This window comes from Lynx rufus, unplaced genomic scaffold, assembly GCF_022079265.1.
Source record: "Lynx rufus isolate CCGP_SWC_20201006 ecotype Redwood Valley unplaced genomic scaffold, mLynRuf1.p SCAF_6, whole genome shotgun sequence".
NCBI classification, from domain to species: Eukaryota; Metazoa; Chordata; class Mammalia; order Carnivora; family Felidae; genus Lynx; species Lynx rufus.
In genome coordinates this window covers 71546494-71570489 of record NW_025814878.1, presented here as the reverse complement: position 1 = coordinate 71570489, position 23996 = coordinate 71546494, and the positions used below count along the sequence as shown (strand labels likewise).

Genomic DNA, 23996 nt, shown 5'->3' with positions numbered 1-23996 from the left:
CCACCCAACCCCTCTCTGCCACTGCAACAGGAACAGCCTACTGGCAGTTTCTTTTTTTTTTTTTTTATAAATTTTTTTTTCAAAGTTTATTTATTTTTGGGACAGAGAGAGACAGAGCATGAACGGGCGAGGGGCAGAGAGAGAGGGAGACACAGAATCGGAAACAGGCTCCAGGCTCTGAGCCATCAGCCCAGAGCCTGACGCGGGGCTCGAACTCACGGACCGCGAGATCGTGACCTGGCTGAAGTCGGATGCTTAACCGACTGCGCCACCCAGGCGCCCCCCTACTGGCAGTTTCTACATAGAAACATGCATGCTTCCCCTGCCCAGTCCTTCTCAGCTTTTACTGAGGTGGGGGCGGAGTGGAGGACAGTACTTCTCTTTTTTCCATTTTCTTTGATCAGCTAATGAATATGATTTTTCCATGAAAATCTTTTCCTCAACATAAATGTAGATTTTGTTCTTTTCAAAGAATTTTTCTGTGTACGTTTACCATGTTGCCTTAACTTTACTGTAAATTCCTTTATGGCACTAATCTTTGGTCTCCTGCTTTGGAATCACATATAATACCAAGTATAGTAGGAGGTAATAAAAAAAGAGGAAAGAAAAACCCAAACCCTTCTGATGTGAAAAGTGAAGGCAATTACTCCAGGTCTGATTCATAAAAATACCTAACACATGAATAGAAAACACAGGAAAGTGAAAAAACAATTTCATATACACATTCTCCATGTTTTAGCCAATCCCAGTCCCCTCTCCCTTTTTACCCCCACAGATCACGATTATACTTGTCTCACATTCTTTCCTCAGAAGAAGGAAAGCAGATTCTTTCCAGAAAGCAGTTCCAAGAGATGGAATGCTTTTCATAGGAAAACCTGCTTTGACTGGTATCTCTAGGGAAAAAGCTCACTCTTATTATATGTCCTGGTCTTATTTCCTGTATCTTCTTTAATGATTATAATTCATGGATAAGAATTCCAAATAAAAAAGTTTGAATTTAGACCACTGTACTTACACAGACCACTCACAGGAGGGATTTTTCCAATTACAAATTAAAGAAGCTTGTGCTCCACTTGCTTCATAATGTAGAACAATTTCTAGGTGAGTAAGTCTAGGTGATAATAGCAGTGGTGACAAATGTGTGAAAAGTACTTTCCAAAGAAGCATTTCTATTTTCCCAGAGGTATTTGATAACTTTTATGTATTTTTAGGTTAATTTCCTTTTAATGGATTCCTGTTCTAAGAAGCTAAGGCAATGGACTTCTGAAAAAAATCACATTTGTATCCTTCATATCTGATTTAGAAGATCAGATATGGACAGGGTATAAATCAGAAGTTTCCACTGCTGATGTTATGTATTAAGATGCATAAATATTTACTGAATATAGTATAGTAAGCAGTATATTTTGGGGAGTAATCAAAATGCTGACACATTCTAAACTATCAAAGGAATTGTTCTTGAGGAAGAACATACATTTATAGTGACATTTTCAAATCTCCTAAAATTTTATGGTGAGGGACTCTACATGATATAATGAAAAATAACTGAATTTGGAATCAGGACAACCTGGCTCAAATTCTGGCTCTATTACCAACTAATAAAGTGACTAATTATTTCTCTTACTGCACCTCAGTTTCCTCACTTATAAAATATAAGACTTGGACATTCACATCTGAAGTTTAAATTAATCCTACTCTACAAAAGGAATGCCCCTAATTAGAGTGCACTGACAATATCACCTTGTGACTTCTATGTGGAGACATAGAAGACATAGAAATGATTTAATAAAGTGCTTTTTAGGAGTTGGTGACACACTTATCAATTCATTCACTTACTTGCTCATTCACTCATTTTAGCATCATATTCACACACCATCCAAATAAATTCATGTCAAGTGTTCTAGTAGGTTATGTAATTTTTAAGTAACAGGTCTTATATATTCTGCTAGATATAAAATTAGCATAAATTAACATTTGGTTTATGTTTTCATCAATCAAAAAGGACAAAGGCCTCTAAATCTCCTAAAAATCACCTAATTTTATCTCAGGCAATGATAGTCTCTGACACATCAGGTATGAGCACCTCAATTAACCATACTTTAGCAATGATTTTATGAAAGTGACACAGAAAACACAGGGAACAAAGTAAAACTAAATGGAATTACATTAAAAACTTTTGTGCATCAAAAGACACAATCAATAGATGCAATAAAAAAAGTGACCTCGGGGCGCCTGGATGCCTTGGTCAGTTAAGCATCTGACTCTTCATATTGGCTTAGGTCATGATCTTGCAGTTGTGAGATCAAGCCCCATGTCGTGCTCTGTGCTGAGCGTGGAGCCTATTTAGGATTCTCTCTGTCCCTCTCTCTCTGCACCCCCCCCCAACTCTCAAAATAAATAAGTAAACTTAAAAAATGCAATGGAATGAGAAAAAATATTTGCAGGCCACATGTCAAACAAAGAGTTAATATCAGAATATATTAACTCCAACAATTCAACAACAAAAAAATCAAGTAACCTGATTAAAAAAATGGGTAAAGAACTTGAACAGACATTTCTCCAGAGATATAAAAATGGCCAACAAGTATATGAAAAGATGCTCAATATCACTAATCATCAGAGAAATGCCAACCAAAACCACAATAAGATACCACCTCACAGCCATGTGGACGGCTACTATTAAAAAAACCAGGGGCGCCTGGGTGGCGCAGTAGGTTAAGCGTCCGACTTCAGCCAGGTCACGATCTCGCGGTCCGTGAGTTCGAGCCCCGCGTCAGGCTCTGGGCTGATGGCTCAGAGCCTGGAGCCTGTTTCGGATTCTGTGTCTCCCTCTCTCTCTGCCCCTCCCCCGTTCATGCTCTGTCTCTCTCTGTCCCAAAAATAAACGTTGGGAAAAAAAAAATTAAAAAAAAAAATAAATAAAAATAAAAAAACCAGAAAACAGGGGCACCTGGCTGGCTCAGTCGGTGGAGCATGCAATTCTTGATCTCGGGGTTGTGAGTTCAAGCCCTGTGTTGTGTGTAAATATTACTTAAAAACAAAATCTTAAAAAAAACAAAAAACCAGAAACAGAAAATAATGTGTTGGTAAGAATGTGGAGAAATTAGAACCACTGTTAGTGGGAATGTAAAATGCTGCAACTACCATGGAAAACAGTATGGAGGTTCCTCAAAAAATTAAAAACAGAACTACCATTCAATCCAGCAGTCCCATCTCTGGGTATATATCCAAAAGAATTGAAAGCAGGGTCTCCAAGAGATATTTGCACACCAAGGTCACCGCCGCACTGTTCAAAATGCACAAGAAGCAATCCAAATGTCCACTGAGCGATGAATCGATAATCAAAAAGCATTCAATGGAATAATACTCAACTTCAAAAAGAAAGGCAATCTTGTTACATGCTACAACATAGATGAGCCACCTTAACGACGTTATGGTAAGTGAAATAAACTAGTCACAAAAAGACAATACTCCATGATTCCACATATATGAAATATCTAAAGTGGTCAGTATTATGAACTGAATTGTGTTCTCCACAAATTCACATGTTGAATATGAACAGTTAGGGCTCTAACCCCCAATGGGACTGTATTTGGAGACAGGGCCTTTCAAGGAGTACTTAAGTTGACTGAGGTCATAAGAATGGGGCTCTAATCAGATAGAACTGCTGTCCTTATCAGAAGAGGAAGAGAAGCAAGAACTTCTTCCATCTCCACCCCCTCTCATCTTTCTCTTTGTTCTCACAAACGGAAGGGGTCATGCGCGGTGGACACAGTGAGAGGGAGGTTGTCTACAAGCCCATGTGAGAGGTCTTACCAGAAACCATCCTGACGGCACCTTGATCCTGGACTTCTAGTCACCAGAGCCTTTGAGAAAATAAGTTTCTGGTTTTTAAGTCATCCAGTCTTTGGCACTTTGTTATGACAGGCGTAGCAGACTAACACACTTTATTTTATTTTTTTATTTTATTATTTTTTTTAATTTATTTTTTAAAATTATTTTTATTTATTTTATTTTATTTTATTTTATTTTATTTTATTTATTTTATTTTCTACTTTATTTTAATACATAAAATAGAATAGTGGTTACCAGGGGCTGGGGGATAGAGGGAAAAAGAATTGTCTAATGGGTATAGAGTTTTCAGCTGCAAAATAAAAAAGCTCTGGCGATCTCATTTTGGAAAATGTGGGAAAATGTGGGAAGATCCACTACCAATAATAGGACTCATGAGTTAAAACAATGAAGAGAATTCAATTTAGCTTTTAAAAAAAGCCCACTTCTTTGCACTTAGTGATTACATTCCCTAAATTCTTTTCTCTTATAGACATAAGAACAAAGGACTTAAAACCTATAAAATTCTTCATCATTGTTAATTAAAAATAAATCTAGTTTTCACATTTCCCTAAAGAAAATGAGTGAAGTATAACAATAAACATTTATGTTAGGTTTGTACTTATCCTTTTTACTCTAACTAACTTAACATGTGGGATTATAGAGGTTTGGGCTCAGGCTGCAGTAAAATTTCTCTTATTTGCTGGCCTAAAAAAAATTTCCAGAAACTAGTAGGCTGTGCCACCCAGAGGGAAAAGGTAGACACAGCTGGGTTTCAGGAGATAATCCACAACAGGGTTTTTCAATGTTGGCACTACTAGCATTTGGGGCTGGATCATTCTTTGTTGTTGAGGCTCTCTGAGGCATTGTAGGATGTTTAAGAGCATCCTAGGCTTTACTTACTAGATTCTAGTAGCCCCTCAAGTTGTGACAACCAAAAATGTCCCAGACATTGCCAAATATCCCCTCAGGGGCAAAATGACTCCCATTCTAGAAAATAGGAGGCCATGGATGAATTGATGATTTAGCACAAACTGCAGAAGTAGTTAAGATAGGGTGGTCCAAAGCTAAAAAGTTAATATTTATGATCTAAATTCTGATATATAAACTAAACAATATAAGTTGTAAGATAATTGTGGGCAAGGGGTACGGCGATAAAAAACAATAGACTTCAAAATGTCAAGAGACATGTGTGTCTATTGCTAGAAAGAAAGAACATTCTAAATATGTTACTTGCCACTTTTTGTGTGTGTCCTCAAGGAACTAAAACCATAGTTACATTTGCTATTTTCTTCTTTTAGACTGCCATCTGGCAATCCACACTTCCACTAAAAAAAAAAAAAAAAAAATTGCAACCAATTGGACTAAAATAGTTAATGCACCACCCCACATGCCAAAAATATGCCAGGGAATCTACGGTTTGCTCAGTAATGCCCCCAAAGAAAGAAACTAATGTCTCTTAAAAGACAACGTCCTTGAAAAACAAAAGCAAGTAACTAGCAGAATGCTTACCCAACTTGTGAAGTTCCCCTCCTACCTTTGGGGGATAAAGAATCAAACAGTAGTAGAAGAAGAAAACAAAAGCAGTTATACACAACAGGCAAACTGAAGTCATCAAACTCATTTATTATATCCCTAAGACATGACATACAAAGTTAAAAAAGGAAAAAAAAAAAGTCCACTAATCAAATACAGAACACAACTGACTATAGTCATTGTATTTCCAGTGTCATGGTAATTTGTTAGGAATGAGCGAAATAATGAGACAGTGCATCGAATCTCTGTCACACAACTCAAAACAGGCAGTGTAAAGATTCTTCACGATAATGAATATAAGGTTCATCACAGTAACTTAGTCTACCACCGCTTCCTTTTTCTTAGCACCCAAAAGTTGTCAAAAGACAAACTGTCACAACCAAACTGGTATATCCTTAGAGTTCTCTTTCACAAATCCATAAAGGCAGTTACCAACAGAGGAACAGCAATTATCAAATATAAAAATAAGCAGAAAATGATGTACCATTCATTTGACAAATGTTTTGTTAAATGTGACCACAAATTTTCTATACTGAGAACTTCTACAAGAACTCACCTAGATGTAGTAAGGAGCAAGATGCACAAGGTCCTGGTTCACAAGGAGTATACATCCTAGCACATGAATTCTAGTGGAATTATCAAACATTTGCAGAAAGTAACACCGTAAAGCAAAGTTAGAAACACAAGGAACGTTTTCAAAGAGAGGAGAGTTAACACCCAAAGAAAAGAGTTAACAGAGAGAACAGAAGACTTGAAGTATCATTATTGGTATCACAGATACTGAGAGAACAATTCATTTGTAAGACAGAACAGATTGTGACATAAGAGAACATTTTGAATAAACACATTTAGATACATCTGTATGAAATCTTAGAAAAACAATGATAAAGAGAAATCCTATAGATTTTCAGAGAGATAACATATAAGAGATTTTCAGATACTCAAGGATTGACTACAGTCCAACTTTAATAGTACATAAAAGAGCGGATTTCATCAAATCAATGAAACAAAGACTAGTAAGTGAAAAACCAAACTATAAAAAGATATATACTATACAGTACTATTTGTAAATATTTTTAAAACATCAAATATTTTTATGGAAATGGACTTATACAATAAAAATATAAAACCACTTATGGCCATGATACGTAAGAGGGAAGCAAGGGGAGCCTGGGCGGCTCAGTTGGTTAGGCATCCAACTCTTGATTTCAGCTCAGGTCATGATCTTGCAGTTTTGTGAGTTCAGGCTCTGTGTCAGGCTCTGTGTCAGGCTCTGTGCTGACAGTGAGGAGCCTGTTTGGGATTCTCTCTCTTTCTCCCTCTCTCTACCCTCCCCTCTGTCTCTCTCAAAATAAACAAAGTTTAAAAATATATTAAAAAAAAAAAAAAAAAGAGGGAAGCAAATAGGTCAGGTCAGGGCAGTGGCTTGATACTTCCCTAAGAAGAAACTGCCACCATCACCAGAATCATACATGATCTCAACATAGAGGACAGAGTTCAGGAGACAGGGAGAAAAGAAGAAATGCAAAACCTTATTAAGGAAAAGTCTTTTCTCTTACTGCAGGTAAGAAGGGACTACTATATAACAAATTAGCAATTAAAAAAAAAAAAAGGAAAGTAAATATAACAATATAACATCAGGCAAATTGGAATTAAGTGGAAATAGCATTACATAGAAGGACAGCAAAAATCTCTTCTGGATAAAATATGCAATTAGTCAAGTTGTCATGGCACAAATATTTATGTACCTAATAACATAGCTTCAAAATATACAATGCAAAAACTGATACCAAAATCAGAAGAAAATAACTTATTCATAATCATAGTGTGATTTAACACATCCTTCTCAAAAGTCCACATTTCAAATAAATAAAAAACATAAAAGATTTTAACAAGCTTCACCACATAAATCCACATAAATCTATAAAGGCGCACACAAACACAGAAGTAAATGTAGAATACAAGCAACAAAGAGCTTAAAAGGTAACTATATATTAGGCCATACACGTGCACACATACATACACACACCAAAGTGCCCAAAACATCAAAGCATAAGCCAGAGTCTCTGATCATACCTCAAAACAACAAAAGGATCTATATCTGACCTGTTTCATTTAGACTGGCATCAGATGGACAAAAATCTAAATGGCAGTTTGGGTGACGTTACAGAAAAATGGGCATTTATAGAAACTTCAGGTAGGAATATAAATTTGCAATGCCTTTTTACAAAGTAACTAGTATTATCTATCAAAATTTTAAATGTTGTACCATTGCTTCAGCAATTCTACTTCTAGAAATCCCTCATAAAAAAAGTACACATAATTACAAACCAAATTTGTATAACAACACACAATGAAATGTTACTTATAGCAGCAAAATGGTAATAACCCAAGTATCTATCAACAGAAAAACAGTTAAATTATTTATAGTACACCCATTACATAAAATGCAAAGCACTGACTTGTAAAGAATCTCCCAGGACACAGTGTTGCTTTCTTTTTAAGTGTAAAAAATACACATGTATCTTCCAAATTATGTTAAGATGAAAAATAAATAGAAAAAGGAATTGAAGAATATACAACATACTTTTTACTTCCAGAAAGGGGCATGATGGAGAACTTTCACATTTTACTTTATGTATGTCTCAACTGTTTAAATATTTTATGATTGGTACTGCTTATATAATCCAAAAAAAAAAAAAAAGATGAGCAATTTTTCAAAATTTCGTATTTACTTCCTAGAAAACAAATGGCATCTTTCTGTTCTTAGTACAAATTTGATCAAACCCATTGGAGAGTACAGGACAAGTATAAACTTCAATCTGTTCTCTCTGCCAGGAACACTGCTCTCTCAGATAAAGCTCACTCCTTCACTTCAAGTTTTCCACTTAAATATCGTCTTAGGAAACATCCTTGACTTTTCAACATAAAATGACAACTTCCTACACCCATCCTACTCCTCCCCAACTACTTTACCTTGCTTTGTATTTCAGGAGAGTAATTTAACACCTGTGTTTTGTGATAATAGTACCTACCCCACAGGGTTGTTGTTAGGCTTAAATGAGCTAGAAGCCCTCAGATGAGTGCCTGACTCTTTAGCAGGAGCCACGAGTCACATGGCCACATTGGTCCAAGGTTTTATGCCTCTTTTGTTTATGGTCTGCCTTCCCCCCATTAGAATGACAATCCCAGGAAGAAAGGACTAGGTTTTTTTCACCATTGCATCCCCAATGCCTGGAAAGTGCTTATCAGTAAATATTCATAGCTTTTGATGCCTGATTAAGTACTACAGCCATATGCATAGACAGCTGAGATTACAAGAAAAAGACCAATTATTTTCAGTAAAAGCAAGCTTTGTACACATTAGCATGAATCATCTGTAATAATTCAATCTACTTGAAAGCGTAACATTTAGCAGTACAACTCCTAGAAGCTTCAAATAGGGAAGTGGCATAGTACCATTTAATTCATTAATTTCTCAACACCAAATGGCAAAAGAAACTAAACAACGTGGAATGAGAAAACAAACACACAACTTACTTTTCATTCCTGCTTTTGACACATGGCTGGTAGAGGACCTTGACAGCATTCCAGGCAGAACTGGAATCTGCCTTTAAGATGTCTTCCAACAGAGGGAATTTTGTGATACCTCTGGAACTTCCCAAAGATTCAATCACCAAACTGTCTGAGTTTAAAAGCCATAGCTAAAGATACGGAGAGAAAAGTCCAAGTGTAAGGATATCATTATCACTCATTATCATATTTCATACCATCACTAAAAAACAAAACACAAATAAAACTATAAAATACCAGAAAATAATACAGGAGAACCATGTATATAATTTTTAAGTACAGTAAGTCTTTCAAAGTATAACATCTGGTAGAGTCACTGAGATTATAAAAGTTAAAAAAAGAAAAAAGAGAGAGAGACAACCAACTAGGAGAAACTATTTAATAGTATATAACAAAGGTATTATCTATAATATATACAGCTCCCAGGAAACAATAAGGGGGCAAAAACAGCCCAACAGAAATAAAGGCAAACAATATGTACAGAATTAACAGAAGGAATAAGTGATAAACATATAAAAATGTTAATGTAACTAGCAATAAGGAAATGTGAAAATCATCTGCCACCCTTTTCCACTTATCAGATTTGCAAGTACAACAAGATGGCACCATCCAGTTCAGAAGAGGGGTCTGGACTGCTGGCAGAAGAGTGTTTTGGGATTTGGATCCTGCTGTTCATTGAGGAGCTCAGCAGCGGTCTGGCTTCAGCCTTACCCCATGGGGAGCTCTGAAGCAAGAATCCCACCCACAAAATCTGTCCCACCTTCAGACAGGAGGCCCCTTCTTTTTGCACAACAGGGTCAAATCAATGGCAGTAGGCGGACCAGAGCAGGGGTGGGAAGAGGTAACTCTCTGAACAAGGTGACATCTGTCACATAAGGGCAAGTCTCTGGAGAAGAGGCAGCTGAGTGCCATTAGCAGTCCACACCTCTCAGCAGCTGGGAAATGGGTGTATCAGCCTGAGTAAAGGGGATCTGGGCGGGGTACCAAGAATGCCTCACTATACGGGATAAATTAATACAGCTTCTCTGGAGGATGATAATTATCAATTTAAAATACACAAATTCTAATATCATATTAGATTAAAAAGGTCTGTTTCTAAAGAAGTGCTAAAATACACATGCGAAGATCACTTTCATTGCCGCACTGTCTTTAACAGCCACACACTGGAATTCTAGACCTTAAAGACGCTGATCTACATTTACACTAACAAGAAACAATCCGTATGATACACTGCTGTGTGGAGTAAACACATTGAAGAAAAATGCTCATCATATGATTCTGGTATGTTTTACAAACAGAAAAGCAAAATGTGAGTGTATGAACATGTAGTCATATATGGATGGGGGGAAATGTTGGAAGTACACATACCAAATTAATAATTTTTACCTTCAAATACTATGATATAGCAAGACAGGAGAGAAGACAAGGTGGAGGAATACCACTGCCACATTCTTCACACTGTCTGTTTCAAGAATGTATTACTTTTATAACAAAGACATTTTTTGAATTTAAATATTATATTAGTAGTAGATTTTAAAAGTTCCTATTCCTGAGTTTTAACTTGAAAACCTTACAGTAAAAGAAAACTAAAACTAATTTCAGACTATGACTATCAGGCATACTCAGTATTAACTTCAGTCAAAAAGTATTTTAGTTTTGGTAGAAATTATCTGAGTCAGAGAAGCATGGGGTCCCCATAATGGATGGCCAGCTATGAAGCCACACCTAACAACAACCTAACTCCCTGCCTCCTTCCAGCTACCATGTTTCCCTATTAGCTTGTGAGTTCCTTAATGGCATTTTTTGCTCTACCCTCAACACCTAGAACAGTGCCTTTAGAATAAGAAATGTTCAATATATGTTTACTGGTTGAATAAAATAGATATGGAGGCAGAAAAGAGACTTGGGCCTTAAGATTCTCATATAAGTGGTCCAAATTCTTTTCTGCAGACCATTATTTCTAACAGCAACAGTATAATAGTAGATGCTTGTGGTACATGAAGGAAAGGATTCTGTTAACTGCAGGGCCTCTTATCCCAAACTTGCCACTCCTTCTCAAACATCAATGTGTTAACATCAGGATCTCAAAGAGGTATCTGCACCCCTGTGTTCACTGCAGCACCATTTACAACAGCCAAGATGCGGAAACAATCTAAATGTCCATCAACAGATGAATGGATAAAACAAATGTGCTGCATACATACAATGGTTACTCAGCCTTAAAAAAGAAGGAAACCTTGTAATATCCAACAACACAGATGAACTTTGAGGACAGTATGCCAAGTAAAATAAGCCAGACACCGAAGGACAGTACTGCCGGATTCCATTTACATAAGGAATCTAAAACAGTCCAACAGATAGAAGCAGAGAGTAGAATGATGGCTGCCAAAGGCTAGAAGGAGGGAGAAATGGAGAGTTGCTAATGAAAAGAGTATAAAGTTAAAGTTAGGCAAGACAAATAAGTACTACAGATCTGCGTATTATATTGTGCCTATAATTAACAATACTGTTAGCATGCACTTAAAAATCTATGAAGAGGGTGGATCTCACATGAAGTGTTCTTACCACATACACACATATATATAAAAACAGGAGCGACAGAATATATTTTAAACATAAGAGTATCAAAAAGGAAAAACGGAACAATCAATAGGGGGAAAAAAGTGACAGAGACAGAACTGTGTTATACTGACCAAGAAAAGTGATTAACAACTTAGAGTGAAAAACTTTATTTTGTGGTGTGAGCAGGTTTCAGGTTTTATTTTTCTCTATATCCCCAGTACCTAGCACATAAAGCCACTTGCTCTTTTGTCATTGAGTTTGGTTTGGGAATTCAATGGATATTACAAATTCAGTATTTGATCGTTTATTTTCTAGACCTGAGAATTAAGAAAAGAGAATGGCAAGACTAAAGAATTTCTGAGACCCTGGATTACCAGGCTACAGAAAGATGGGAGAAATAACATCTTACCAAGATGTACACTTTGCCGTCATGACCTTGAATAGTGAATCTAAAAGTGCTTCTAGCAGTGGAGAGTTCCACCAGACACTGGGCGATAACACTCTGTACAAACTGGGACCTGTTTGAACAGAAATCAATTTTCACAATGTGCCTCTCATAATAACTCTCACTGGCAAGAGGAGCCAAAAATACCCACAGGGTACCTAAAAGGCAGAGGCGTGTGCAGCCAGACTTTTCTATATGCTGCTCATTCCTTCACAGACTGTGCTAATGTGGATTTTAATATATTTTAATGTATTTGTGTTTGCTCCAGTCTTCTTATAACCTATTCTCCAATCCTTAATACATTTCCCACCCTGAACCTAACTATTCCCTGACTGAATAAAAAAAATACTGTATTAGACATGTTAATATTCCACTTGTGCTATAGCACATTAAACGGTGAGTTAAAAAAGACGGAGAGATGTTTCCTCCCAAACATTAGACAGTTATCTACAATGATTTCCATTTGGAGCCCCTCAAAAAGTCAGAGCTGAGGTACAGAATCAAAGTATTTACAGGAGGATAAATTTTAAGGTTAAAATCAGATTGCCATAATTTTCAGATATCCATAAATGAGTTGAAAGATACGCTATAATTAACTTCTGTTTGCAAACTAAAAAGATTCCAAGAAAGAAAACACTAGTGGATTTAGTGGCTAAGTAACATTTTTAAAAAAAACACAGGAGTTGTTTGAAAACTGACCCACGTTTCACATTTTAAATAAGTCAAATTAAAACAGAAACAATTATTCAAAACCTATTAGTGATTAGGTTGTAAGAACTTGGATATCTGGCAAATAGAAAGAAGCACAAAAAGCTTTCAGAATTTGAAGATGTTAATATAAGCACATTTGTTTATGCCAATTTGTAAGCAAGCCATAAATGAATCCTCAAATCTTGTATATGTGTGGTTTGCTTCAACTGTCTAAAAGCCTTTCTCAAGGGTTTTTATTTTTTTCCCCAATAAGGACGTATAAATAAAAATGAATTCCCAAATAATCAATTGTACCTATCATTCTCCACATTTAAAATTACAGAATAAACTTAATTTGCTATTTATACCTTGGTATGATGGGAAAATTTCTTTCAGATGGCTGAATAATTATCTCTGTCATATAAAACTTGGTGGTTTCTAGAAACAAAAAATAAGAAAATTAAAAATCTTCCCATTGCACTAACATTTTTATTGTGGACATGTTGGTCCCTAATTATGACATCCCAAATTGAATATTCAGTATGTATACTGATGAAATTAACATTCAGTAAAACTTTTCCCCAAATGACTTAGTAATTAAGATGAGAAAGCATTGATGACTACAAGGGGAGAGTCCTGAGACTTGAGAGGGCTCGATGTTGTTTCAGCAGGTCATGGCCCAAGTGAATCTGGTGCAAGGACACTCTGTTTACACACACAGAAGGTAGAAAACTCAGTCACATCACAGTCATAGCCCACTTATGTAGAAAGTAGTCATCTAGTTTCCTCGTTTCTATGGAGTAGTCACAAATCTAGGAGTCATTGAAAGCCTTTTTCATCATGGTGTCCCAAAGCCCATGCAAAAATGCTGTGAACCTCACATGAGTATTTCCCAGAATCTCACTGAGTCTACTAATGTATAATTTCCAACAAATCTGGTTATCTGATTAGTTTACAGAAAAATTTAAACAGTAAACTAAATATCTTACAGAAATGAATATAAACATAACCATTCTGAATTTACAAAATCCACAAAAAAATGTTTATTTTTACTAATAATGAAGGAATACAAATTAAAAGGAGATATTCTTTAGCATCAAATAAATATTTTTAAATGATAAAATGCAGCAATGAGGAAAATATGGAGAAGTGGGTGCACTTATTCACATACTGCTGTCAGAATTGCAAACGATAGATTTCTGGAAAGCCACTTGACGAAGACCTTAAATATATTTTGATACCATCATTAAACATCTAAGAACTTATCTCAAAGAAATATTCATATCTATAAAAATTTATCTGTAAATAAGCACATTAATTAAACTGAAAATAAGTTGTTTAAAAATTGAAACTGGTTGGGCTAAACAATTATACATTTAAGGAAGAGAATGCTATGCAGGCGTTAAAAACGGTGTGCCAAACAATTTTTAATTGTTTTAATAAGATGGAAAAGCATTCTCAGTACACTGTCTGAAAATGTTTTCAATTTTTCAATGTAATACACAAAAAAAGGCAAGAAAATCAATAGATAGTTTAACATATTATTATATAGCTAGAGCCATCATGATGCATTTATCTATTTCTTCTTTAAGTTCAATTTTCACTTTACTATTTTGAAGTCATGTTATCAGATGCAAAAATGAACCTTTTAACATTATTAAGTGAGCCCTTTCATCCCAGCCGCTGTTCAAATACAATTCTACAATTTTAATCCTACAAGGTATTATTATTACTGCCTTATGCAGTTAGCGTCCACTTAATGTCTCCCACATATTTACCACTTTTCTTTACCAAACCTTCTTGAACTTACACCTTCTATCTGGGATCATTTTCTTTTACCTTCTACAGGTAGAATTCTATTCTTCTACAGGTAGACTTTCTTTTAATAAAAAACCAGTAGAAATGAATTATTATAGTGTTTGTCAGAAAATATATTTATCTTTGTCTTGATTCTTTCCTATCAAGACATTTTCATCATGTAAAATCCTAGGTTAACAGTTTTTAACCTTTGTACATATTGACATTCATTCCATTGTCTTCCATCTTCCATTACTATTGTTCCTTTGAGAGTGATCTGTCACTTTTCTTTGTTTTTAAGATGTTCTGGTTTTTGTTTAGTTGTTTGCAGTATCACTCAGATATGTCCAGCTATAGACTTCTTTTTATTTATCTTACTTGGGCCCCATTTAATTAGAATTCATTGGACCTCCTCAATTTGTAGACTGTTTTTCATCACTTTTGTAAAATTCTTAGCAATTATCTCTTCAAATATTGTCCATGCTCCATTCTATTTCTTTCCCTTCCAGAAGTCTGATTAAACATACGCTGTTAGAGTATGGAGATTCCTCAAAAAGTTAAAAACAGAACTACCCTATGATTCAGCAATTGGACCACTAGGTATTTACTCAAAGAATACAAAAATACTAACTCAAAGGGGCACATGCAACCCAATGTTTATAGCAGCATTATCAACAAAAGCCAAATTATGGAAAGAGCCCCCAAATCAATTGACTGGTGAATGACTACACACACACACACACACACACACACACACAAACACACACAATGGAATATTACTCAGCCATAAAAAAGAATGAAATCTTGTCATTTGCAATGACGTGGATGGAGCTAGAGAGTATTGTGCTAAGCAAAGTAAGGCAGTCAGAGAAAGACAAATACCATATGATTTGACTCATGTGAATTTAAGAAACAAAACAAATGATCCTAAGGGAAAAAAAGAAAGGAAAACCAAGAAACAGACTCTTAATTATAGAGAACTGATGGTTACCAGAGGAGAGGGGGGTGGGCTAAATGAGTGATGGGGATTAAGGAGTGTACCTGCTGTGATGAGCACCAGATATTGTATGTAAGTGCTGAATCATTTAATTGTACACCTGAAAATAGTATTACACTATATGTAACTGGAATTTAAATAAAAAATAACCAAACAAAACATATGTTAGATCTTCTCAGTGTATGTTTTATGTCTACTTTCTCCCATATTTTTTGCCTTGTCTCTCTGTGCTGGCTTCCAGATTTTTCTTCTCAATTGTCTATTCATTAATTCTTTCTCTAAGTTGTACCTAATCTGCCATTAAAACCTCCACCAAATTCTAAATTTCAGTTATATATTTTTTAGAAATTCCATTATAGATCTTTACCAAATATTCTTGCTGTTGTCTCCTTTTCCTTTGGATACCTTCAAACCTCTCTTATAAATACAGAAAGCATGATTGTTCCAGTTTATGTCTGCAAATTCCAGTAACAGAAGTCTGTTTCTGTTGTTCGCTATTTTTGTTAGTTCTTGTTGATGAAAGTCTAGTCTACTTGTATGTTTATTTATCTTTGGTTGTATGGTGAACACTGTACTTGACAAATTATTTGTGGTATTCTGAGTTTTACAATGAAGGTATTTTCCTCCGGACGTGATATGCATTTGATTTTTGGCAGGCACAAGGTGTTATGGCTAGCCCACAGCAGACTAACCAAGTTCAAGACTTGAAATTCCCTAAAGTGCCAAAGGACTGATAGGACCTGTCTGTAATTCCACAGGGCTGTTCCACTTCTGATTCACCTCCACAGTAAGGGTATGGGTCTTTAGGACCTCCAATTTTTGTGCAGAGAGTACTCTACTAGGTTCCCTTTTTGTGTAGTCTTTAATTTATACCTTTACTTCTCAAAGCAATCAAAATAAAAGTTCTAATTTTAGAGAATTGGCACAATGTATTGGAAAGGTGACTTCAATTTTGTGCTAACTTTTGAGTTTACTTTTGTGGTAATTTACCCACATATTTTCTATTTATCTTGCTCTTCATTTCTTCCTGTGGATTCCAATTACCTTTGCTATCTTTTACTTCAGCTTGAAGAACTTTATCATTTTTTGTAGAAAAGGTCTGCAAGTAATGCATAACTTCCATCTATTTATATGAAAATGCCCTTATTTTGCCTTTATTTTTTGAAGGACAGTTTTGCTTGATATAGAATTGTTAGTTGACAGTTGTTTGTTTGTTTTTTTTAATGTTTTTCTCCCCACCCCCAGCATTTGAATATCTCATTTTAGTGTCTCCTGGCTGTCATATTTCCATAAAAAGTCAGCCTTAATTGTATCATGAAATCCCTGTAAGAGATGTTTTGTACTTTCAAGATTCTCTCTTCATCTTTGGCTTCTATTAGTTTGACTACAATGTGGCTGGGCGAGGTGTCCTTTGTGTTTACCCTACTTTTCATTGCAATTCTTGGATCTAAAAGTTAATATTTTTCACCAAAGTTGCCAAGACTTCAGCCATTTTTTTCCACAATTTTTTTTCTCCTGACTTATTCTTTTCCTTCTCACCCCAAGACTCCATTTACACATCTACCGAAGCACTTGATATTGTCCCACAAATATCTGAGGTCCTGATCATTTTGATCCAGAACTTTTTCTCTCTGTTCTTTGGATAGGTGAATTTCTATTAATATACCTTCAAGTTCAATGATTATATTTTTTCTTCTGCCATCTAAAATATGTAGTACAGCTAACCTAGTAAATTTTTTACTTACTGTACTTTTGAGCTCTGTAATTACCAATGATTTTCTCTTTGAAGTTTCCAATTTGTTGAGATTTGCTATTAGTTCACTCAAGAGGTTTTTGTTTTAATTCTTCACCATATTTATAACAGCTACTTCAACATCTTTGTCTACTAAGTCGAATATTTGTGCTTACTCATCACCTGTTTATTGAGTCCTGTTTTTTCTTTGAGTATCAATCACTCTTTTCTGCTTCTTTGCATGTCTAGTAATTTCTAAATGGAAGTAGGACATTGTATGTAATATACCGTCGCTATCCTGGATTTTGTTTTGTTCTTTCAAGGATTGTTGGCTGATAAGTATAATAGTCAATTAACTAACCTGGGCTCAAACTATGAAATATGTCTCCCCACAGTGTGTAGCCACTAATGTTTCTGCTCAGTTTTATTTTATGTAGCCTGGCTCCCTAGGAAGTATCCACTATACCTTCACAGTTCAGCTGTCAGCAGATTTGGGGAGATGTTTTGCTTAAATACTTCAAGTCATTAAGGTTTTTACCTTCTGCTGCCCAATTGTGTTATCGACTGAGAAATGAAATTAAAGGCATGGGAAAATGTGCACGTCTCCCCAAGCTTTCAATTCTTATTAGATGCTCTGGCATCTATTATGTGCATTTAGCAGTCAGCCAGAACTGTGTGAAAAGCTTATCATCTCAGCCTGTCTTTAGCCTTTTGCTTCCAAAATCTCCCTCTTAAATTTCTAGTTTCTCCTTTGCCTATTGAACTTCACGTTATTATGGCTATAATACCATGGAAATGTTTCCTTTCTTGTTCAACCTTCTGCTTTCCTGTAGTGCATAACTTCTTTTTCATTGGATTAGTTTTCCAAACACCTTTAGCTAATTCTTCCCATATGATAGAGTGGCTTATCTCAAGACTGTTACATGTGGTCATATACATCAAAGAATGTATCAGTTTCATTTTGTAACTGAAAACATGTTTATTGCAATCTTCTCTCCTTTTGTTTCAATCCAGGCTGTTACTCTCTAGGCCTGCTGTGTGTCCCTCACTCTGAGACTCCCTTATCTGTGTTAGATAATGTTTCCCAAAACCAATGTCTTCTCTCTCCAGGTTAAATCCTTAGTTTTGGTGAGATATATCCTATATCACATTCCTAAGGAAAATGTAAATTTGAGGTCTGTCTATGTGTTATCTTCATACTTGATTGATAGTTTGTGACAGAATTATGGATTAAAAATATTTTTTCCTTCTAAATTATGAAGGCATTGCTTCATTGTCTTCTAGCTTTCAACAATGCTGTTAAGAGTTCAATGCCATTCTTGGGGCACCTGGATGGCTCAGTCAGTTGAGTGACTGACTCTTGATTTAGGCTCAGGTCATGATCTCATGGTTCATGGGATCGAGTCCCATGTCGGCTCTGCTGACAGCACGGAACCTGCTTGGGATTCTCTCTTTGCCTCTCTCTCTCTGCCCCTCCCCTGTGCACATGCTCTTTCTCTCTCTCAAAATAAATAAACTAAAAAAAAGAGTTCAATGCCATTCTAATTCCTAATCCTTTGTTCACTACTTGTTTTTTTTTTGTTTTTTTTTTTCCTTTGGAAACTTCTTCCTTGGTATTCAGAAATTACTCAATGATGCAGCTTTGGGTAGCTGCCCTCCCATCCCATTCATCATACTGGACATGTCGTGGGCCCCTTCAGTTGAGAAACTGAAGCCCCAGCTCTGGAAAATAGCCTTGTAATGTGTTTTTAGTATTTCTGTTCTTTGATAATTTCCTAAACTCTGTTGTCTATATTCTTTCTTTTTTTTTTTTTTTTTTTTTTTTTTTTTTTTTTTTTAATTTTTTTTTTTTTTTTAACGTTTATTTATTTTTGGGACAGAGAGAGACAGAGCATGAACGGGGGAGGGGCAGAGAGAGAGGGAGACACAGAATCGGAAACAGGCTCCAGGCTCTGAGCCATCAGCCCAGAGCCTGACGCGGGGCTCGAACTCACGCACCGCAAGATCGTGACCTGGCTGAAGTCGGACGCTTAACCGACTGCGCCACCCAGGCGCCCCTATATTCTTTCTTTCTAGAATTTCTAGTAGCTAGATGTTGAATATCCTAAAAGTCTCCATTCATTCATTCATTCAATAAATATTTATTGGGTACCCACTATGTGCCAGATATTGTTTTAATGCTGAGGTTATAGTGATAAATGAGATAGACAATATCTCTATCCTCAGGAAACTTACATGATGGTTTTTTCCCACAATTCCTTTCCAATCTTCAATATCTGACTTTTGGTTCTGATTTAGGAGATAAGATAGTTCCTTAAGTTTATCTTTTAGTCCTTTCATTACTTTTTTTAAGCAGTCACATCTTTAATTCTATATTCTCTGAATTATGGAGACAATATTATTTCATTTCTCTAAGAACATTATTTTTGTTCAAGATATTCTTCTGTTTACATGATGGTTTTTTCCCACAATTCCTTTCCAATCTTCAATATCTGACTTTTGGTTCTGATTTAGGAGATAAGATAGTTCCTTAAGTTTATCTTTTAGTCCTTTCATTACTTTTTTTAAGCAGTCACATCTTTAATTCTATATTCTCTGAATTATGGAGACAATATTATTTCATTTCTCTAAGAACATTATTTTTGTTCAAGATATTCTTCTGTTTTATACATTAATTTGTTTTTCTTGGTGCTTTATTGTTTACTTGATTATTTACTTCAGTCTCTTAGTTGGAGGTTTGCTCTAATATTTTTTGATTCTCAGCAATCCATTCATATTTAAGTATAAATAAAAAAAATACTGACAGGAAACTCTTACATGTAGGTACAAGGCTTGTTGACTGTAGGATGGCTAGATCTAGGCTCATTTTACTGTTGAATGACCCCTGAAAGAGTATCTGCAAATCTCTTCTCTGATTGGTATTCTTTCATTTTCCAAGAAAAGAGTCCTCTAATCTCCTACCTTGAGAGTATAAGCAAGTTGCAAATACAGGAATCTTAGGAGTTTTACAGCTCCATATAAAAATTTTGAGTTAACCATCCTTCCTCCAGCCCCTTGTCTCAGACTGCTTTCCCTGTTACCTGTTGCCTCCAAATTCTGACCAGCACTGAGGCTCTACCGCGAGTACTGGCTCACTCCTCACTCAGATGATCTGCAGACACTGAGACTGCAGTTTCCTCCACACTGCCAAGTGTGTTCCCACACCTCTCAGCTTTACAGTTTCCAAAAATGTCTGCTTATATCTCTTGTTTACATTACTGTCACTTCCTCTCAATTTCTCATGGTCTCTGTGGATATACATATCTTTTATTCCTTAACTGACATTTTAACTGGGCTTCAGGGACAAGGGAAAAGAATAAAAAATTAAAAAATCGGGGCGCCTGGGTGGCTCAGTTCGTTGAGGGCCAACTTCGACTCAGGTCATGATCTCATGCTCCTTGAGTTCAAGCCCCGCATCAGGATCTCTCCTGACAGCTCAGAGCCAGGAGCCTACTTCAGATTCTGTGTCTCTTTCTCTCTCTGCCCCTCCTCTGCTCATACTCTGTCTCTCTCTTCTTTCTCTAAGATAAATAAAAAAAAAATAAAAATTATAAAAAAAATCAATTTGCCTAATTTGACTGGAAGCCTTAAAACTTTCTAAGTTGTTGCTTAAAGGGCTTGCTTTCATTCTCCAAAGTGACACTGGGGATGGCATCCTTTACCACTGCTCATTCTTTCTTTTCTGTTCACTCTGAGCAAGTCAACTATTTACAAGATTCTGATGATTTTAAGAAACAAACAACACTACCATCTGCCTTCTTTAGGTGCACTAGCTTTACTTACATTTCTAATTAATTGTATTAAAAACAATTATTTGTCATCCATAAAGCTAATGCAGCATGTTGTAGCTCTCCAGACATTTTCAAATCCTGGAGCCTGCTTCAGATTCTGTGTCTCCCTCTCTCTCTCTGCTCCCCCCCTGCTCACACTTTGTCTCTCTTTCAAAAATGAATAAACATTAAAAAAAATAGTACTGCAATTTAATTATCATGATTTTATTATATTTGAAAGTGATTTAACATAGACTTTATATAAATGTAATTATCGGGAAGAGAATAGAACAGAGCACGAAACTCAGAATATGTTTTCTTCCATTTCAAAAGTTCTCTTTCAACCCCCAGCCCAAAATACAGCCCTAAGGCAGATGGCAGCCAAGAAAACTTCTTCATCATCTCTAGCAACCAACAATTCTGACTGAGGAGTTGTACTGAGAAAAAAGCCCTGATATTCTTTAAGAAAGACCCAAGGACAAACTTTATACTGTAGTTTTATATCCACTAAGAGGATATGAAATACTGAAAATGACCCAACCTAAGTTTAAAACTCAATACTATGTACTTATAAAGGTCAAAATACACAAACTTCTTGGCATATTTGATGATATGTCACTTGATTTCTATTTTAAAAATCATCAATTTTACAACATATATTAGTTATCTATCTTTCACACAGATTTCTATAAAATCTCCTTCTACTCGTTTTTAATAAGGCGGCAATCATTTTGGCTTTTTATTATGAAATTCTTACCTGATGACATGGTCTCTCCCAACATTACCTTGCAACGCTTACAAATTACTTTGGTATTTGCCTTTGGTTTCTGTAGAACACAAAAATGTCATTTAAATGTCATTCAGCTTTTCTTAAAAGGAATATATAATTTTAACATAGTCTCTAGAGTATACTTTGAACTTTACATTTTATTTTGCCCTCTACTAAATACTGAGAACACATTTAGCTTGTATGCATAATTCACACGCACAGAGATTTTTTTTTCAGATCTAAAGACAGAATAATGAACACACTGATTTTTCCAAACCTAACCACTTCTTGATAATCTGTTGTAAATAATTCGAAAAAGAAGCACTTTACATTTCTAAAATGTACTTCCAAATACACATTATCATTTAGAATGAGTAGATGGCAGGCAACAAAGGCAGAGAGAGTAGGTGACTTGTTCTAATTCATGTGTCTGCAAACAGGAGAATCAAAAATTAGAGCCATTATTTTGATTTCTAGTCCAGTGTAACTTATGTAAAAGTAATCTATAATTCATAGGCCCTCACCAGAAGTCAAAAATATGTAACCAGGGTAACTGGGTGGCTCAGTCAGTTAAGCAGCTGCCTTTGGCTCAGGTCATGATCTCAAGGACAGTGAGTTTGAGACCCTCATGGGGCTCGGGACTGACACACAGAGCCTGCTTGGCATCCTCCCTCTCCTCTCTCTCTCTGCCTCTACCCTGCTTATGCTCTCTCTCTCAAAATAAGTAAATAAACTTAAAATTAAAAAAAAAAATTTTTAACACATTTGGGGTGCCTGGGTGGCTCAGTCGTTCCAACTTTGGCTCAGGTCATGATCTAATGGTTCATGGGTTCAAGCCCCACGTCAGGCTCTGTGCTGACAGCTCAGAGCCTGGAGGCTGCTTCGTATTCTGTCTTCATTTCTCTCAGTTGTCTCTCTCTCTCTCTCCCTCTCTCTCTCTCTCAAAAAATAAATAAAAACATTAAAAATTTTTTAAAAAATAAATAAATTTAACACATTCATATAACACATTTTTCTACTTAAGATATTCATTATAATTGGAAAAACTGGATAGTGCTCTCAGAGAAATTCCTGAAGCATTCCTAAACTGTAAAACTCCAAATTCATCATTTGGGATGCAGATTAAAATTGCTAGCATCCATCTAATTCTATAATATATACATTCTATGTACAATGTACAATATGCACAATTCTACAACATATACATATATGGGATTATATACCTAAAAGTAACATAATGTTATATGTCAATTATACCTCAATTTTTTTAAAAAAAACTGATTTTTAGTTTTTTATATGAGATTATGTTAGAAGCAGTAGCATGGTGGTTAAGAGCCCTGAGTCTGGGGCCAGACTTCCCAGGTTTACATCCCAGTCCTGCTATTTATTACACACATAACCTTGAGCAAGTTAATTAACCTGTTTTGGTTTCCTCGCCCGTTTAAGGTAGTAAATACTAGTGTTCTCATTAGTGTTGTTTATTAGTATTTAAAAGGGAGTGTTATATAAAGCACTGTCCCAGGCTCATGTTGACTGCCAGGTGGATGTTACATAAACAAAACATAGTTTGGGCACATGTCATTCAAGGAACAGGCTGAAAACCCATATCCTCCCACAAAGAGACCAATTTTTTGCCTTTTACTGGACAACAACTGCATATTAAGAATCTACCAAAAAATATGCTTTTTTCACATCCATAGCAATACCTTTGTTAAAACCATGTAACATTCCTCTCACATAGACACACTGCAACATGGCAGACGTCACGTAAAAGTGGACGGGGAGAAGGAATTTCTGCAACTCTGGCCACCTAGGTCATCTCTCCTAGGAAAGAGCAGACTAAATTGCTGGTCTAAGAAAGGAAGAGTGTGTTCCTGATGTGGGATATATGTATTGATCTGAGGAATCTTAACTGATTAGGGTAAGTTTAAGTACAATTATATTTTCCTTAGCATAAATAAATATTTTCTGAAAAACTGTATAAGAAGCACATTTAAACTGAGTTCCATGAATGTGCTAATAACTGATAGAGCTGATATTTTAATCTAGACCCCTTAGATGCTAAAACTTATGCTTCTAAGCACTACACCAAGTGTTTTCCAAACTAAATCACAGAATCACTTCAATGGGTTATGGCCTGCATTTTTTTTTTTTTTTAACAAAATGAAATAGGGGCACCTAACTGGCTCAGTCGGTTAAGGTCATGATCTCGCAGTCCATGAATTCAAGCCCTGCATCGGGCTCTGTGCTGACAG

General features: G+C 35.8%; 1 protein-coding gene across 2 annotated transcripts in view; it reads right to left on the bottom strand.

The window, feature by feature from the left end:
* Positions 1-23996, bottom strand: part of UBE3D (ubiquitin protein ligase E3D) — a 159112-nt gene that overhangs the window by 102300 nt on the left and 32816 nt on the right. For both annotated transcript variants that reach the window (XM_047101326.1, XM_047101325.1), the window contains exons 5-8: positions 21730-21799; positions 13006-13075; positions 11912-12020; positions 8908-9071 (exon numbers count right to left, since the gene is read on the bottom strand). In XM_047101326.1, the coding sequence (XP_046957282.1) occupies positions 8908-9071; positions 11912-12020; positions 13006-13075; positions 21730-21799 (413 nt within the window). The remainder of the gene's footprint in view (positions 1-8907; positions 9072-11911; positions 12021-13005; positions 13076-21729; positions 21800-23996) is intronic.